Below are 20,259 nucleotides of genomic sequence, written 5' to 3'. Positions count from 1 at the left end.
CTGGGCTGATTCTCCAAGACCAGAGCTTGCAAGTATGAATAAAGGTTTAAGAGGCTTGCATTACAATTCCAATTACAGGTGCACAATAACAGCCTTGACATCTTCCATTGTGCCAATAAAAGAGGAGCCTACAGAGGTTAATTTCTCTTGAAAATTTTGAGGGGGGAAGGGTATTGCTTGTTTTGGTTTTGCTTTTTACAGTCAACATAGCCACAGCAAAACTATACATTCTCTAGTTAATTTACCAAATTCTCCTAGAATTAACAGTTGAAATGCAGGTGTTCAGAACATGTGCACACACACTACACTTTGCCTTATGGAAGCAGCTGACAACTATTTTTGTAGTAACAGGATTAGCATGGTGGGAGTGTGTTTCCCTGGTATTTTATCCCTTGAATCTCAGTATGAAGAAATATGTCACTGGGCAGTAAAACTTTCACCCCTGCCCTGCTTGTGGGTACAGAATTTCTTCCTGTGAATCTCAACCAACCATTCTTAGTAAGAAATTTCAGGAAAAGTGTCCTTCCCTACCCTGAACAACCACACACCCAGATGGCATCTTCCCACCCTCAACTTGGGTAGCTGTCAGTTAAGAAGATTCAATTTTAGCAGTCACATGGCTACTAGAGCATCTCCAGAACACAGTACAACTCTGAGCTCACATTAATTTCACACATCCAAAGAAAGCAAGTCTCAAATCAAGGATACAGAAAGACAGAAGTTCAAACAGGAAGAGAGGGTAAATAATGTTAAGTCTTCCAGATCCTTGAAAAAGAGTAACTTCTTGTGTTAGAAGTTGTTGGTGCCTTTGCAGTAAGGACACAATGGCAACAAAAAGTTTGGTTTAAAAAGCACAATACAAGGAACACAGCAGGGTTCTGTTTTACTTTCAAATGCAGTGCTTGTGCATTGAGAGAGGAAGAGAAACAAGTCCAGGAAGTCACTGGGAGAGAAGAGAATGAGAACCAGAGCAGCCATAGCCCCCTGGCAGGAGATGGACACGAGATTTGGATTGGGAGGACAAGGCAACAAACACCACCACAGCATTCAAAAGGCTTACTCAGCTATCAGCAAGGTAAACATTTCTAAACCTTATCAGGCAAGTGTGGAAAGCAGAAAACACCCCATTTCTCCTCAGCAGAAAGGACTATCCCCATTCTATTAACATCTAGCTGCCACATTACTTCACCATGAAGTGGATTTTCCTATTTTTTGAAAACACCTACCATGAAGAAGTATCTGTTTAAGTAGACAATCTACTACCCTTTGAGAGACAGTTGTTAAGTGTCAGTCTGTCCTTGCTTATATGCACATCAGTCTGTTCCAGGATTCTCCTGATGAAAAACTCTTTCTAAAGCTAACACATTAATGATTAGTAGGTGTTACAGGAAAAAAAAATAGCATGCTACAATTGTCCCTGCATTCAACCTCAAAACTGAGTAACATAACTCTGACAGAACTCAAAACCAGGTAATAAGTTGAAGGTGTAGAAAGAAAAAAACACTAAGATGGATTAGTGAGTAAAACCAGTATTTAAATTCTGAACATATAGTGCAGAAGAAGAGATGGGGAAAAAATTCCTTTTCTTTTTTTAATCTAAGTTGTTCCATTGCATTCAGCAGCCCACAGACCTGCAGATGGGCTCACACATCCCAAGGAGCATCTTCCTACAGCTCAATCAACATCTTCATTTTTATCAGCCCTTGATACCCTTTTTGTTTAGTGTCTATGTAATATAAACTAAACTTATATTAAATTAAACTTATCCACCGCTATTATGAAAAATCAAAGTGATTGGGAAGGTTCAGTTTCCAAAGAGGGGTGCAAAGGGGTGAATGGGGTCTAAGAGAAAGCAATTCATTGTGTGAAGCAAGTGAAGAAGTATCCTACAACACAACTGAGGCAAGGCACAGCAGCCAGGGGACGTGGAGCAAAGCCTGGGTCACACAGAGTACACTGGAGAACATCAGGTGTCTCCTCAGAACTGCACCTTGAGGCCACACAAAGGGTTAAGGAGCAGCAACAGCCTGAAGCTTAAGGCTCCATTCATTCCCAGCACAGAGGATCTCCTTTATTCACAAAGCTCCTCTGAAGTGAAACCAGGAATCAGCCTGGCACTGAGGATGGCTTTCCTGGGATGGGAAAGGACCAGCCAAGGAGAGAAGCTAGCACAGGAAAACCTTCTCAGGTGGGTTATTCATCGACTATGAATGGAGAAACACTGCCCGTACAACAACGTACCTGCAGACACTGGCAAATCCTCTCTGCTGCTGTCATGGACAACACAATTACTTATTCACAGCCAGTCAGAGTGGGAGTTTTTTTTCCTCTTAATTCTGGCTATGCTATTAGATATTTGCAGAATGTGGCATTTCAGATATGGCTTCATTTCAGAGGACAAAAGAAACCTCATTTTTACCAAAGACTTGTTTACAAGCATGTTTTATAGAAAACACATCTTTTTCTAACTTCCAATTTATTAATATTTTCCCTTCTTTTTTAAGTTCTCTTGAGGAGCCAAGGCCACTAACAAGCACAAGAGAATATAACAGCAGCTCCAGAAGAATCAGCAAGCAGGAAGAACCAGTAAGGCATGTCCATGCTTTTTTCCCTTTCCTTAAAAGGACACACAGCAGCAACAGGGGTCACCCTGCCACCCAAAACATCTTTTTATTTCAATCATAGCTCCTCATCTTCTTAAAGAGCAGCAATGAAACCAGCTCCACTGGGGAGCCAAGACTGGACAAGAGGCACTACAAGCAGCCCTGAGATACTGCCCAGCACCATCAGCTGCCCTGCTCCCAGTTCTCCCCCTTGATTTACTACTGGCAGCAGTTCCACCACTGCCTTCCACTATACCAGTGGTTCACAACTAGACTCTTCAGAAAAGCTGGACACAAAGCTGGACACACTATATGCTAACATAAGAAAAGCACTTTATAAAAGCACCATGTTCTTGTTTTCTGGGGGTTGGATTTTGTCTTTTATAGACTGCATCCCTACCCCACTCCAAATAGCTGAATTCCTATGAACCCCAGGCTGAAGAATTACCCCAGACAATTCTGACTCCCTGAGTCAGGAGCCAACCCAGTCTCCTTCCCTCCTCTCACCGAGAGGGCAGAAGAGACACTGGCTACAGTCACTGGGAAAAAATGACAGAGTAATTATGGACAGGAGGCTTCACACTGACCTCGGTAGGTATTCACATCTACATAACCATCACATCGTTCCCATCCCACCCTGCAGACATCCAGCCAGGACTTCTTTATTTCCTGTTTGCACATCAAAGTAGAGGAATGAAACAAGGGAATTCACTAACATGCTCAAGAGCAATAATTGTTGACCAGATTAGAACTTCCTAGCAGCAAGCTGCCTCATGCATACTATGCAAAACAGCACACTTCAAAAGCAATTCCTCTCATGAAAATCCATTTGGTAGACTTAAAATTATTTCCACCACTGTAGATGAACCAACACTGAATTTTACATAAAACCCAGTATGCAAATCTAGAAAGCTTAAATTACCTAAAATTACAATCTTTCAGATCAAATAGCTTCAAGGCCTGCCTTTTCAGTTCCAACTTGACCTTCCACTTCCCAAATTCAGTTTTAAGGTGACAAAAAGCCCAAATAGACCTAAACCCACAGTCCCTTCAAAGGGGAAAAAAGAGCTACACCCAGAAAGCCAAAGGTTAACTGTAAAAATGGTCACAAAGCTACTTTTGTATTTACATCAGCAATTAAAAATACACTCACTGCAGTGGAACAAACTGCCTCACCAACAGCTTTAACCACATGACACTAACTTTTATTCCCACAAGTTCATGTGTATCAATGATACAAGATTATATTCTTGACCAAAACTGCATCATGTCCATTCATCACCACTCTGGAATGCACATTCCCAAGTATGCAAGAGAACTGTGAGGGTAGAAATGATCAAAGCGATTTTATAATATGCACTGGGCCTCTACAGAATTGCATCTTCTAGCTACCTCAAACTCTATTTAAAAATGGAGCTGGCAGGGAAACCCAAAGCCCTTAAACAAGAGCAAATTCCTCTTTTGTAAAGTTATTCTGATTATATTTCACATTAAGAACTGCAAGAAGGAAAATCTGCAGAACTATAACCTGACATTCCAGTTTGCAACCTGAAAACACACTCAAGTTTACACAGCCTTTACCTCACCCCTGGATTGCCCCAGCATTCCTTGTGCTACAGAAAGCAGCTCTACTGAACTTCAACATTCTGAAGGCAATAAATTCTAAGAAAATATCAAAAAGGTTACAGACCAAGGAAATAACACTTGAAATGTTTAAGTCTTGCCCCATCTGTTACGTTAAGTTTTACATTCTAGAGCAAGTTAAGACTTCAATTGACAAAAGAGAAATTCACCTCAAGAGTGAAAAAGTTCAAAAAGAAGCAAGGAAAAAAGGTAACAGAAATCCCACTGTATTTTACCCTCTGCAAATATTTGTTCACATTGCTGTGCATTAACTCCAATCTGTTCCACAATAAAAAGGAAATCAGAAATCAATGGCACAAGGGCTTCCACACTCCTGCCTGATGTGAGTCAGCACCTTGACTCTTGAGGGAAGGTGCACATAAAACAGTGCCATTTCATTTCACTGCTAAACAAATTCTTACAAGAGCAGAACTCCACTTGTAGCACACTCCTGCCCTTGGATGTTACCAGCAGCACCCCAACCATCAGGTGTATTTGGCATCTGCAAGTAAACGGTGCAAAAAGCCAATTTTGTGATAACATGGGCCTCAGATGAGTCAGCAACACATTTTTAGGATTGCTTCATGACTTTTTGAGGAACTAAATCATTACAAGGCAATACAGGAAAAAACTGAAGTACTTAAAAGCTCTTTTCCCATTCCACCTCTGCTCTGCATCTTGCAGCTACACTGAACTAAGGATTTTAGCTGCCCAGTCCTGACAAATTGAACACACCAAGGTTCCAGGAGCAGGTTCCAATTATCAGTTTGCACGCTTTTATCAGACCGGTGACATTTTCCTTGACAGTGCATTGTCAGCTTCGGAGTCAGTGCTGTTTACCCTCAGCAGATCAAAGACAACACGTGCTTTACCATAACAATGCTGCAGATTATTGACGCACACACTTCACAGACCTACAGATCCAGACCAGTGGCAGTGACACTTCACAGAAGGGAAAAGTTCTGCTCCTCTCTCCAAACTGGAGGGAAGGGTAACATCAGTAAAGCATTAGGTATAGAACGGATTAATATCATTATTTCAAATAACCTACAGCCCCACATAGCGACATAGAACACACGATTGCATCGGGACAATGAAATGCAAACATCAGTGCTACTTTGAAATAATTTTCAAAGCAGTATTTTAAGTTCTCTTTATTTTTAGGATACAATACAAGCATATTTTTAGGATACAATACAAGCATATTTTCAGTTTGGATTTTCTTTTGCTACTGGGTACATACTTTTTACACAATGAAATCTGAGCTTCTCATGTAAGCAAGTGATAAACACCAAAACACAGAGAATTTTAGTATCTGAAGCTTGCACATGGAACTCATCCTAAACAAGGCTCATAGAATGGTAAACTTAAATTGCAAAGCGTTTTTACTTTTTAGGGGGTTCACTTTACATTTGTTCCATAATACATTTTAGAGGGTCTTTTTCCTACCACCAAAAAAATCAGTCTCCTCCGGTGCAAGTTAAAAGAACACTTAGCCTAAACCATTTACACCAGTCCACAAAAAACATCATCCAACATCACCAGAAGTAAAGCTCTTATTTAAATGCACGTCTGTTACTTGTTTCCAATATTGAGAAGAGGAAGAAAAAAAGCTGCACATTCTATAAGCACTCACCAACAAAATTAAAAATTGAGGTATCAGAGAAAGCTACAAATAAACCCCAGTAAATACCTGCAGCCATCATGTATGTCTGACAATGAAAATCTACCAGCACTGTAAGTGATACCAGAAACTTTCTTGGCAGGTTGAAAATAAGGAGAATTCATGGCATTTTTAGAATTGCCTTTAAAGTCAGACTGCTGGTGGTCTCCCTGTCTGCACAGGCCTGAAGAACTACCTTGACTCTCAGCCCTAAGTACCTAATAAAGAGACACAATACAGGTTATTTTCTATAGCAGTCAGTTTGGTACCTTTTAGAAATGGAAACAGAAAAATTAATTATGTTCAATTATATTGTTCTGATTCTGCACAGATAAGACACACCAGGTGAAGAATCCCAAACTAATCACTACACCACGACGTGTCCACAATGTAAGAGTGGATGCCATGGCTTCAATTCAACTTTGAAATAAATCAACTGTGCAGTAACTCAAGCAGAGGCAGACCTGTGAGAAGCTGCTCTCTCCCTCAGTCATCATCATTTCATCAAGATTAATCCCTGATTGCAAGCCAAGCTATGGTGAAGATGAGAAGCACGTAGAGTATTCCAGAAGAGGAACTCTGAACACAACGACTAAAAATAAAAGTCTATACATAATTACTGAGAGATGCTACCCATCAAATCCACCTCTTAGCAAGTATTTCCCATCTGTGCTTAATGGGCAGATGTCTTTTTCATTCACTCAGCACATTTTTTGAAATGGAAAACTATGAATGACATTCTAGTTGTTTATCCAACCAGCTGGAGAAGAAACTGGGTAAGCACTTGGTTAACAGCTGAAAAGCCTGAATAATTGTGGTGAATTACCTGTTTATGCCAGATTAGAGCATCAGTTCATTCAACTATAGCCCCAAAAAGCTACCAAGTCACTGTCACTGAGAATGAGTTATTGGGGAAAAGAGCAACTGAGTTATCTACAAACCTGCAAATTCAGCAAGGAATAGTTTTTTCAAAGGAACATTCCCCTAAATGAGTAAGAAACCAGAAAAGTTCAGCTTCAGGACACCAGACAAATCTGCTTGATGAGTCAGTTCAATAGAAAAACCTATCAGGAGACCACAGATTGCAGAGAAACCATTCAATTCAGAGTATTCTTTGGAAAAAAATCGTAAAGACTAAATATGTGAGGATAAAATCAGTGAAAAACTTCATCAGAAAGGTGAGACATGAAAAAGCAGTTCCAGCCAATTCCAGCTAAGATAGCTTAGCACAATTTTATCATTAAAGTGAGAACTGAACAGCAAAACAAAACTTACTGCCAGAATGCTTTCAAAGCTTGACTGATAATAGTCATATCTTCACAGTCATGCAACTTCTAATGATCTGCACAAAAAAATTAAGTGCAGTGAAAATATCTAAATCTGCACCTCTTGTATCAATGTATTGATTTGGTTGCATCTTTTCCACTCATTTTTGTAGGTTCACCTTCAGAAGTCACTTCTGCAATGTAATCCTCCCAAAGACACTGTAATGTTATCAACATGTGTAAGTTATGCATCCTTTTAGCCTCACTGTGCCATTTCAATTGATCCAGATTAACACACCTTGAACTGAGCTGTGGAAAATGTTTTCTTCTAGGAAAGTTAAGGTGCAGCTATGAAGTACATATGAAAATATATATAAAACCCAAATATTTTTGTCCTACCAATTACCACAAGAAGAACAGAGTTCATACCAAAAAAACCCCACTCACTATGTAGCTACACTGTTCAGTTAGTTTCCTGCTGTAAAATCATTACTCACTCTATTCTCTTCACTGCACTGTTATAGCAGGAAAAATACCTTACATTCTTTTACAACTTGAAATTTATGTTTTAGTGCATTGTCACTGTATAGTACGTGGTCAAAGAGCAAAGGTAATTTTAAGTACACCAGTCCTTGGATACACAACTCTACTCCTTCAAGAGATTTTAGGCACAGGTTGTGCATATTTTGTAGTGACTGAAATTGCAGTAAACAGGTGAATTCCTGATGTCACACTCCCCACAAACAAGGGGACAATGATGCCATGCTGTACAACAGAAGCTCAGGATTATATCAAATGCCATACATGATACATACAGTACCCATCAGATATTACCTCTTTATTTTCTACCTCTCAGCAGAACAGAACAGAGATGCTTAGCTTTTGATCCAAATGCACTGAACTCTACCAGGCTTAGAACCTGAGACAGAGACAACCAATAGAATATATGAAATATACACATATTCCCTGGGAACAAGGATTAAATTGTGAATTGCTAAACTTGCCTTCATAGGCACTAGGCTATCGTGCTTCTTATGTAGAGTCTTGGTTTAGAAGCCTACCTACCATAAACACCCAGCACCTTATTTTCAAACAGAATATGGATTCTCTGTGTTTTGTGGAAGAAATAAAAAACAATTTATCCTTCTAAGTCTCACCAGGCTACTGGAATTAAAGATTTTATTCTTTTGTACTTATTTCTCCTCTTCCCATGATCTCTGCAATTCAGGCACTACCTGATCTAACAAATATTAATAAAACTAAATAAAAGTAAAGACAGTAAACAAAAAATCAAGTCAGCTTAATCTCTATTCCTGTTCTAGTCCTGTGTCTTCATACTAAAGAAGGTACTGGCATAATCACCATGTGTGAAGCCCATTAAGCACCAGACACTAAAAGAAAACATTTGTCAAATTCCTCTTATTCTTCAGAGCAATTCAAGAAAAGACATTAGAGCTCGAACTATAGGATAGATGCTACATTGCAGTAAACGACTTTGCACTGTACTCAAAGGACCATTGTTGTTTAATCCCTGCTCTGCCCAGTCACACACACTTTCTTCTCCCTAATCCACCCACTCTTTAAAGCCACCGCATGAACTTTTCAAGGCTGCTTGTTTGCAGCAGCTCTGAATAAACCACACAAACCGCATCTCTCACACACGTGACTAGTTTTGAAGTGAAAATTAACACAAATACAATTTAAACGGAGACAAGTCAACACTTGGGCCCGGATAACTGTGTGTGTAGTCAGCAGGGAAGAAGTGTTGTTATAGAAAATGGGGGCGAAAAGCATGGAATGAGAGCTGGCTTTGTTCACAGGCAGTAGCCTAAGTGCCTATCAGTCAGCAAAAGCATTTTTAAAACAGCTGCATCAAAGCTTTCTGCAAGTTAGTCAGCATGTGACAGGCCAGCACATTACAACAGTGCCACAGCAATCTCTGCATAATAGGAGTGCTCGGAGTGACCTGAAAGGTCAGTGTTTTCAAGCATTCCAGTAATCTGTAAATTGCCTTGGCTTATCACTTGGAAGCAACATAATTACATTGCTTGAAGGGCTAGGACAGTAAAGACAGATTTTAGGTATTATGTTTTGGTCAGCTACATACTAACCTCTACACTGTAAGCATATCCAGAAAACTCAGAATAATGTACGAATTTAAAAAAGGATTGTTTTTAAAACATCAAAGTCTGCTCTTCTGATAGAGGGAAAACGATTGACAAAGATTTGTAACCATCTATAGTAGTTTATCAAGTATAAATATCTTTGAAGGTTTTTTTAAAATTTCTTAACAAGTGTCCCAAAACGTTTAAAGATACTTCCTACAAAACTAATTTTAAATACAGCAAGACTGCAACTACTACTGAGTAAATTCAAAGGTCCTGTTCTGGAAGTTAAAAGGTGAAACAAGCAAAATGTACTTTTCATAGTAAGGGTTTAGTTCCAGTTGAAAACCAGTACTTTCTGTTGGAGAGAAGAAAAATTATTGTTGCCAGCTATAAACATCCCAAGCAATTTACTCATAGGCCAATCATTGACTTTAACAACAGATTTTTCTAGAAATAGAAAAGCAAAATCAGATCTACCGGTCCATGTCCCTCACAAGATTAAAAATGCTGCCATTTGGATGCCAAACAGCCTAATCAGGCACAGTCAAAACTATTTCAACCCGCTCTGATGGAGGTGTTGTGTGGTGCCCCAAAGCACAGAATGCAGCCACCAAGCCCACCCAGGGCTCCTGCACGGATCTGTCCTGGCAGCCCCCAGCTCCCCTTGTGCTGCACACCTCCAGCACCATCTGCTTCCACTGCAGCAACTACCAACACACCCAGCCCTACTGCTTCACTGGAGGTGAATTCCAGCATTCACACACGAGGGACAAAAACCAAACACAAAGAGCAAGGCAAAACTTCTCAATTTTCATTTCATCATAAAGAAGAAAGAAAAAAAGCTATGCAATATTTCTCTGACACTGCTTTTGTCTAAAGTGCTTTTAAGGCATGGTGATTTTTTTTTTTTAATGGAGCTAATAAATGCAGTCAGAAGTTCAGGCTAGTGAAACACACGCTGCAGAAATATCACATTTATGTTTAAAAGGCATCTCCTGGCTGTTTAAACTACAATGCTAGCACAGCTTTGAGTGCAGGACATAAATCTCACATTACTGTAAACCAAACTAAGTTTACAGCCAGAAAGACAATACTAGTATTACCAATAACGCAACTGACTTAAAAGGTGCCCTCATCATGCAGGAAGGAAAAAAAAATCCAACACCAGTGGTCATTCTAAAGGAGAAACTATCTCAGTAACTCTCAACCACTGGCTCCTTGCTATTCCTTACACACCTTCCCAAGAGAGAGACATTTACTGATTGCAAATAAACACAACAAGTAAGAAAACCTTTTATGTTAGCATTGGTATTCAAACAATTTAAACAACAGATCCTCTCATTTGAGACTCAGCACTTTCCTGGGCCGTTCTAGGGTGGATTTACCATTGAACTACCAACAATAAACAAACCACAGAGCATTGGAAAAAAATAACCCCACAGAGTGCTTCTACAGCACTCTGATTCAGATGAAACATGTTCTTCATTCAAGCCATCACCACTGTTTCTGTAAACCTGTATTCCTTTCTTGTACTTCCTAGCTAAATGCTCCCAGCTTTAGGAATATTAATCCAGCCTACATTTTCCATAGAAAACAAAACCCAGTCAAAATGCAAGTGCACTTAGTTCTCTCATGAGATTAGACTCCAGGAATTTCCATTCTTACATAGCTGGGTTATTAACAGAGAGGTTTATCCTGTATGCAATGGCCAAACACTTTCCACAACTTAATTTCAATCCTGAAGGAAACACAAGTTCTTTTGTCAGAAAGCCATGCCTTTAAGCTTGGCTCTAAGATCTTAATACCCACTGAAAAAAATATTTCAGGAGTCCAAGTTTACAGGAAAAGTCAGTACCCCTGTCACCTAACACTGTGCTGAGAAACAAATTCATGTGAAGGCATTCATGGGCAAAGGGGCATTTTTTCCAAATAAGATGTAGGAACAATGCTGGGTCAAGTGACATAAGGAAGTTTTTAAACAACCATCCTGTGATGAGAGGGTTAACATGATCTGGCCTTCTCCCAAATTCAGTTCTGGGGAAACCAGTCATCCAAAATGAACATGAATTACGTATTTATTACAGTCTTGGAATTTGTTCAGATAAACAATAATTGGCAGAATTAGCCCCAGGTACTATCCTGATTCCATGCAAATTACAACTAACTAATTAACTGATATCACGTTGTCAAGCAGCACCTCAAAGTTACTTCTAGAGCTTTACAGCTACAGTCATTCCAATTCTAAAAGATCTACTGAAACCAATAAATCTTTAGATTACATAATTTACACCTATTATATTTTCAATGAAGCTGAAAGCATCTGTGTACATACTCTTTGTTTTGGTTTTTTCTTTTTCTCTTTTTTTTTTACCTTTAAATATGTTTTTATACACCTTTTTATAGCAATATGTGCCCAGTCAGTCCTTTGTCAAAGTCATGTCACCACTGCTGTAATTTAAGTAATAGAAAAACTGACATCATTGCTCAAATTTCACAATCTGTCCTGTTTCATTATGCTACTGCTTCTGGTTATAATTTAAGGTTATTACTTCCTTTTAATTAACTTGAAAAATTGAGCAGTGTCTCTGCAGCCACAAGTTACTTCTTATTAATTTTTGTGTTATTGAATTGATGGTGACTATAACTAAGGCATTAATGCTGCTGCAGGAGCACCATGGCTGTCTGAAGAAAGAGACCCAAGAGGGTTTGCAGGAAAGGGCAGGGGATGTTATTTCAGCCCAACAAACTCGCCTCCCAGAGCCGTGTCCAAAGGCTTGACCATATGCTCTGAAGTGTATTAACAAGTCTCCAAGCACCTTGCTCATTCCATCTCCCATCTGGATACATCCTAAGAAACAGTCACCAGCTCAAAGTGTAAATGGCTGGAACAGGTCCATTTAATATTTACAAGAAAATTTTTAAGCTGGATCTAGAGAAGGGGGCCATCTGTTAAAGTGATTGCTGACCCAGTGGGGCAGAGGGGAAGACACTGTTACTGGAGCCCATTCAAACTAGGCAAGGAACTGCCCAAACAGTCCCAAAGGATCACAAGCTGAAAACTAATTACTGCCTTTTTAGGAGGGGTGGGGGAAGATTTTAGAATTAAGTTCCTAAGAAGAAGTCAAATGTAAAAGGCAAACGTGATGAAGACAGAAGGCTGCTCTGCAGTGCTGGCCTTACTGGGAAAAGCCTTGGGAACTACAAATCAAACAAACTGCCGACTTCTGCTCAATTTCTATTTTCAGCATATCAGTGCTTTGGATATGTGGGGGTGGGGAAACAAAAAGGCCATCAGAGCCATACCAAGTTCTGTTGTTGCTTCCTCTGCTATGGGAAGTTAACCATACACCTTCTGATGAGCTATATAGGCCAAAAAGGTCACATTTGCCCACTTCTCCTAAGAATGTGAACTTCTCCAATGCAACACTCCCTACTGCTGTCATCTTACTGAGTTTAGGCTGCCCTCCCCCACCACAAAAGGGAAGAACATCTGTTTATAATGGATTAGGAAACAAGAATCCTATTAGAGATTACCAAATACTCTTGAGAAAATAAATACTTTTTTAATGTACAGCCAATATATAAGTTTTTAGCACCAACAATACAGTTAATTTTTCCAAGTGTCTAAATAAATGCTGATGTGCAAATGCAGGAAAGACCTCTAAAGAACTACTGAAAATCCTACAGAGTCAGGAAGAGTAAACATAAGGCAGGTTCCCAGTCCTGCACACACTGGGGCAGGCTCTCCAACCCTGCAGTAGCCCATCTACATAGCCCACAGAGTCCACAGAGCTTGGGGCTTAAGGAGCTGTCTGAGAGTACACCACAGCAGGAAAAGCCCATGGATAACCAAGCAGACACCACTGTCCCTGGACAAGCCACCACACTTGTGGCCCCAGCAGCACTTGTTACTCTGCAGCCTCCAAGGGATCCACGCTGGACCTTAAATACTCAGCTGAACGTGTCCCTCCATTTCCTCAGATCCTTCACTCGAGCACATCACAGCCCTGAAACAAGAGCACCCCTACTATTTATGACTGTACAGCACATATTTGAATAATCTGTCCCTAAAATAGCATAATTATAAGACAAGACAGTGTTTTCATTTCAGGACTTTTTGGACTCAGCATAAATACACTGCACAGAATCATGGAATTCATTTTAAGACTTCCCTACGGCTGTTTGCTTAATCAGTACATTCAGTGAAGAAGTCATTAGTAATATATTTGCCTGAGAAAACACTGGGCATAGTTTGATATTAATTTCTGTTGTATTCATACCATGATAACACAGAAATACTTGTGGGGATATAAATGACAAATGTCTTTTTGAACCCATAACAAAAACAATAAAAGCATTTGTTTCAAATACTATCTTTGGTTATCCCTTAACTCAAACTGACACGTAGAATTTGACAGTGATACAAACCAAATGTTGGGCCTATTAATTTTGAAATGGACATGTCCATGGCTTTACTCCCCCCACACTGTGACTAATCAGATTTTCCCCTGCCACTCCAGTGTGTACACAAGACAAGGCCTTTCCACAAGGTACAGAGGACAGGAGAAGAAAACAGAAAGGAGGATCTTATTTCACACTGAAAGCTCATTGGCAAAAAAATGGGTGAACACTTCAGTACTTGGTGAGAACTTCAACTTTGATACAAAGCCTTCAGATGAGTGCTTTGACCTGAGATAGACAATAATTTTGCACAGCATTTCAAGGAATAGACCCAACATATTTAGCACAATTCAGAGCTTGAGTAGTCAACTAGTTACAGTTCTGTTTCCAACTCAGTACCTTATGCTGAGTAGTTAAAAGCCAAGTATTTTCACGAGTTCCCAGAAGGTTTTGACAACAATGGTACATTGCAGTGTGAACACAGACATATAGTCAAGCTCAATAACCACTCCTGACTTCAAGAACAAATTCAAAATACTATATTTTGAGCCTTTTTTAGCACAGACACACCTACTCTCATAGAACCTAAGTAGCAGCATAATGTGCATCTTAGAATACCTATGATGTACAGTAACCCATTTCTAGAGGTTTTCCTTGACACAAAGATTAGCTAGCTGGTCACTGATAAGGCCTTACTGATTTTCTACTCTACAAAGGTGGAGCCAGTTGCCAGGCACCGTCAGATTTCAGCTCTGTTTACATTACAGTAATCTTTACACTGCACATTGAACCAGAAGCAAACTCCAGCATTCACTTCATAATGACCTACAGAGTGTGGAGCTTGCAGCTCCTCTCACACTGCAGCCAAAGTCACACTGGAAAATGCACCTTGAGTATCATCTGGTAATTGAAATTACTGATAGTCCTAACTGGAACAATGGATTCAAGAAAATCCAAGCCTGAAATACAAGCTACTCATATAAATTATTCTTTGAAAAATACCTACCAGTATTAGTATTTCCTAAGTTCCAAATACAACTTACAGAAAAACTAGCAAAATTAAATGCAGTATTTTAAAGGTTCTATATAGGAGGCAAATTCTTAAGTTAAACTGAATTCTCAGATACTTTCCCATATATGTTTGCTATATATTTATTTCTTTTTGTTGTTACAGTTGAAGAGTCTCACAAATGACCAAAGAAGAACTATCTAACTTTACAGTGCCCATATACAGACTTACATGGGAAAAATAAAATACTGCTCCAAAATTAGCTACCTCACAGATTGAATTAAAAACATTTGAACATATATGCTCTACAAGAAACAAATCCATTGGTGTTTCCAAGTAAGATTTAGGGTACAATGCTAACCCCAATTATGAAAACCACAGGTCATTGCCCCTAAAACAGAAAACCAAGGAGTCCTTGCAATCAGCATGTCTTGAACCATTAACACAGCCGTGTTCTCAGCTCCTGATTCAAGGGGTTGTAAACAGATACATGCCTGGAGCTAGAAAACCAGTTAAAACAACCAAAATTCAATTAGTTACAAGACTGAGGTGAAAGACTGAAATACTCTTCCTGAATCTATTTTAAATTAGAGGGGAGTCTCGAGAACTCAGGTTCAGCATTCAAAAAGGCTCAGGGATTGAATAAGTTGTCCCTTTTCAGGGTGATTTTTTTCTTTGTTTGGTTTGGGTTTTTTGACCAATGTGGACTATATTACAGTCTCCAACTTAAAGGCAAAAAGAAAGTTTTCATCCCATTACTAGGACCCTGACAGTCATTCCCACAGTATCCATGAGTACAGTTCAAAAAGACAGCAGAAGAGATTAGGCCCCTCAAATTTTGCAGCAACAGGCACAACCAGATTAAACTTCCAGCCAGTCTTCATTTCCCCACCATTTTCTATTGCATATTACCAACAGCTACAACAAGCACATAACACCTTAATAAAACCACATTCTTATACAGCATAGCAGGGGAAAAAGGTAAGTAATCTAAACTGAAGGGCAGTGAAACTGTTTGTGAAAGACTGTGGATAGTAGGGTGTAACATAATCAATCACAGCAGCCAAGATTATCTCATGTACAAATAAAAATTATTCAGCTAATCAAAAATATTTTTTTTCTCTTTTCTTTTTTTTAGGTTTTGTCCAGTCAACTGTGACACAGTAACTGTGGATATGGATACAGAGCTCAAAAGTATATTAAGTAAATGTTGAGAGAAAACCATTCATCATTTAATGCATTACAACCCCAAAAATGAGAAACCAGATCCCATGCCCAAAGGGGTAACTAAAGGAAACAAGATCTGGACTGTGAACACAGAAATCCCCCAATATTCAAGTATTTCCAAAACACTTCTAAATCTCCTTGTCTATGACTATTAAAACTACATGGAGAACAGCCCAGGAACTAATGATTGAAATACAATTAACAATATCCACTGACTGAAAGCATCTCTGTTTTGGCAACAAAACTCATATGAGCTGTATGCATCGGATTTTAGTCTTCAAAGACATTTCTGTGATCAAGGTAAAAAGGTAAGAAATAATTTTGACAAAAAGCTATCACAGATTAAGAATTTACTCTAACAGTCACAGGACCTACAAAATGAGGTTTTTCCTGAGAAAGAGATGCTATTTCAATTACTTGACTTCCATAAATCTGAAAGCATCCCAGTGAAGAGTTAAACCCCAGTGAGACTATATTTTGCAACATTCTTAAATTAACATACCTTTCAGTATAATTAGTTTGGCTGATACTGTATGCATGTATGCAAGCTCCAAGGGCCAATGTGATATGACCATGAGCAGGAGGAGTTTCAAATAACTGCTATGGCAAGATACAACTTCCAATTAACACAGTCTGTACACCAGCCCACAGCCAAAACAGATACACTTTCTGTACCCTTCTGCAACTTTAAATACACTTCTGTATTTAAAAATAGAAAAACACTTCAAGACAGTACATGCATGTGTGGAAGGCAATATTTTTCCACAGCCTCACAAAATAGCTGTATTTTAAGAGAGCATTTTGAGCCAGAAATGAGACTTTTGTACCCCGATTTTACAACAACAACAAAAAAATCTGCAAAATTTAAGTTGATGCAATTTCTCACAATCCCTCACAAAGCAGAATTCTAACACAACACTATTCAAGACAACATTTATCTTCAACTCCTATTTGTTGTTAATATAAATGTATTTGTAAAGTGCTAAAAAGTATGTTTTATCTATCTATCTCCATAGCTAGGTGATAGCAGGAGTATGCTATATTACCTAAAATAGGTTACTTTTCCAACAACAAACATTTATTGTTGAAATGTGTTCGTCTATATGATAAAATGTAACACAATACCTCCGGAAGCATACTTAAAACAAGCCATGAAACTCAGTAGTCAACATTAGCTTTTAAATTTTTTAAATTCCACTCTGGAATCTGAGGCTGCCTCGAACACACCTCCGAAGGAAGACCCTGGAGGTGGTGAATCTCCAGCTAACAGTATCGTACAACTGGAGTAAGTTTGTTACTTAGTATCTCGAGCGCCGAAGTTTTTCGGTACTAACACGGCAAGGTGTACATTTTACTTCAGCCTGTAGAATACCGCTTCTGAGTAAGTGCATACCAGCAAGTGACATCAGACCGAAACCACGCAGTTTCACTCGAAAGCAAACACCACTAAGCCGAGCTCCGGTAACACCGGCCAGCACACACGACGGGAACTCGTCGCGCTTAAGCCGGAGCAACGACTCAGGCACCACAAGCTAAAAATGAGTTCGAAATTCAAATTCAAACTAGTTTCAAAGCAAACCTTTAATTTTACGCGAAGGAGAAATAACCTGTTGAGCGTTTCTAGCTCCACCTCTGAGCCCCGGGGCCGCTCGGCATTACTCACCGCCGCGCAGCCGGGGGAGGTCAGAGTACACACCCCGCAACGTGCACCTGCACCGGCAACACCTACGGATCAGGTGGAGGACCGGCACAAGTTTCTGACGGATTACTGCCGCCCCAAAGCTGTTTACCGTATGTCAGCAACAATCATGCCCGACTGATTCAGCGGCCACAGAAAAAAATCCTGCACTACTGGACTCTCCCGGTTGAACCTTTCCTAATTGCTAGCCGGCTCCAGCCTGGAACAAAAGGGCACGGCCAGCGCACCGGCGGGAGCGCGGGGGCTTCTCCCGGGGGCAGGGCCCGGCTGCCGCAGCCATCCCGGGGCCGGGGCCGGGGCCCGCACGTCCAACAGGTGGGCGGCCGGGCGGGACCGGGGCGGCGGCCCGGGCCAGGGGGGTGCGGACCACCTGCGCGCCCCTCCCAGCAGGCAGGAGGGAAGCTCTGCGGGGAAGGCGGCCGGGAGGCTCCGGCCCGCCTCGCCCACCTCCTCGGTCGGCGCTAGCCCGTGCCCTCAGCGCGGGCGGGGGTAAAGCCGCGGCCACCGCGGTGCGGGCTCGGCGGGGCAATGGGAAAACCGCGCCGGGGGTACCGCAGGATCGGAGCGGGCAGGGAACGCGGCCGCCCCGGGGCCGAGCCTTACCTTCGTGGAAGCCGCTGCGGCCCTGGCAGACATTTTGTTTCCTTCTCTCCCCCGGAGCCGGGCGAGCGTGTGCGCGCCTGCAACTCTTCAGGCCGGGGGAGAGAAACTCGGCGCCGCCGCCGCCCGCGCCTCACGCAGCCGCCCGAATAAACATCCCAGGGCGCGGGGGGGAGGAGGAAGAGGAGGACGGCAGGGAAGGGGCGGGGACGGGGGAGGAGGGAGAGAGGAAGAAAGAGGAAGGGGAGCGAAGGCTCAAGTTTGATAAAAGTGTGGTCTCTCTCCCGCGGCGCCTGGCGCGCCGGGGCCGGGTTCCGCCGCCGGGGCACGGAACGCGGGAGCGGCCGCGCTGCCCCCGGGCCCGCCCGCTCAGCGGCCGCGCCGCCCGCCCGCCTCGTGCCTCTCCCCCCGCGCAGCCACCGACATGTCCGACTGCCGGCACGGCCCATCCCGCCGCGGGGGGACTGCCCGCCCCGCCGCCGCCTGCCCCCGCTTTGCCGCAGCATCAGGACCCCTGGACGGCGGCGGAGCGGCGGCGGCGGAGCGGCAGGTCCCGGCCCCGCGGGCTCTGCCGGGCGCGGCGCGGTGAGGGCCGCCCGCGGGGCTCGCTGGCCGCCGGGCTCCCCCCGCGCCATGGTCGGGGCGGCGGGGGCCGAGCGCGGCCGGGCCGGCGCAGCCTATGGGAGCGCGGGGGGCGTTTGAACGCGGGGAGCGGAGCAGGCCGGGACCGGCACCGGGACCGCCCCGAGCGCTGCGGGGCCGCGGGACCGGGCGGCGGCGGGGGCTCGGCCGGGCCCGGGGCCGCGCTCTCCGCCGCACGCGGTCCTGCAGCGCTCACGGAATTCCCGCCCCGCTAGAGCCGGCCGCAGAGCTGGGATGTCGATCAGCGCGGGCTCAAACCTGCTTTTGCGTTTGCCCATTGTTTGAAGGGGCGGGACGTTAGTTTTCGAGTTCCTTAATTGTACATCTTGTTCTTGAGATAAAAGCAATAAAGACACAAAAAGAAAACAACTTGGGAGATTTGCTTTGCTTTAAGGTGGTGACTGCATAACCTTAGCATTTCCTATAGCACCATGACACTGCTGCCTGTGGCTTTGAAAAATAAACTTTTCCCAGTATTTTAGAGTGCCTTTTACAAAGTAAGTATTTACTTAAGCACTAAGAGAAATACTGCAATTTTTTTTTCCATTAAAAGGAAAGGCTTTTTAAAATGTTATTTTACTTTTGGGCGTTGGATGCCCAACCCATGCACGATGAAGCTGTCTGAAAATGCAGCTGGAGTTCTGACTTTCGAGATGGCTCATGCCACAGAAAGCTGAGCACACTCCCAGATTTTGTAGGGCCAAGTCATTAGTTAACCAAGTGACTTCCAGAAGCATCACCCATTAAAGTGCTTCAAACCCCACTGAAAAGATGGCACACTGGTTATTACCCATATCACTACAGTCCATACTTTATGATGTTGATTAATTTACTCTTTAGAATTAGATAAGAGCCCAAGTGTCATGACTAATCAGGTACATAAGGTTCCAGTGAAGAAAAAGTAGGTGAGAAAAATCTCAAACCGAAATGGGAGTACTTTGCACTCTGCAAACATTTCCTGAGATATACATGGCAGTAAAAGCCATGGTATCAGGGCCAGATTTTCTTGCAGTTGTACAATTTATGTGCCACCAGCTGCTTTTGTGCTCCATGCAACCTCCAGAAATACTGAAATTCTTAAAAAGAGGTGATAATTCAACGATCCGAATCACTCTTCCACCAAGAAACGCCCTACCCAAAGCTACCGTACGAGTTTTACGTTTGTTCTCTTTTGAAAATAAACAAATTCATATTCCAGGAAATAGCTGAATCAAATTCCCAAGGCAGCAGTCTGAATTCGGGGGAAGGGCCAGCTCCTCCACCGGGAGAGGCACCGGGAGCTCTCCGCGGCGCACACCGGGACAGCCTGAGGGCTCCAGGCTCTGTCAGCACCGTCCCCGGCTTTCTGACACCGGCCTGCTCCCGGCGTGCCCGGACACCCGGCTGGGCTCCCTCCTTCCCCCGGAGCCCCACGGCAGC

The 20,259-nt window shown here is 42.3% G+C and overlaps 1 protein-coding gene across 10 annotated transcripts in view; it reads right to left on the bottom strand.

Annotated features, from left to right (window-relative positions):
• The window catches only part of TJP1 (tight junction protein 1), a 159,863-nt gene that overhangs the window by 50,932 nt on the left and 88,672 nt on the right, over nt 1–20,259 (bottom strand). Inside the window, exon 1 of one of the 10 annotated variants that reach the window (XM_071441680.1) lies at nt 18,202–18,694. The exons of the other annotated variants lie outside the window; for them this stretch is intronic. Within the exon in view, the coding sequence (XP_071297781.1) occupies nt 18,202–18,234 (33 nt within the window). The 5' untranslated portion in view covers nt 18,235–18,694. Of the gene's footprint in view, nt 1–18,201; nt 18,695–20,259 lie in introns of those variants that run through there. 10 annotated transcript variants of the gene reach the window in all.

This window comes from Agelaius tricolor, unplaced genomic scaffold (genome assembly GCF_023055355.1).
Source record: "Agelaius tricolor isolate 1412-34295 unplaced genomic scaffold, bAgeTri1.0.p SCAF_16, whole genome shotgun sequence".
Classification (NCBI taxonomy): Eukaryota; Metazoa; Chordata; class Aves; order Passeriformes; family Icteridae; genus Agelaius; species Agelaius tricolor.
The sequence above is the reverse complement of the archived record's forward strand: the minus strand, read 5'-3'. Positions and strand labels throughout refer to the sequence as shown.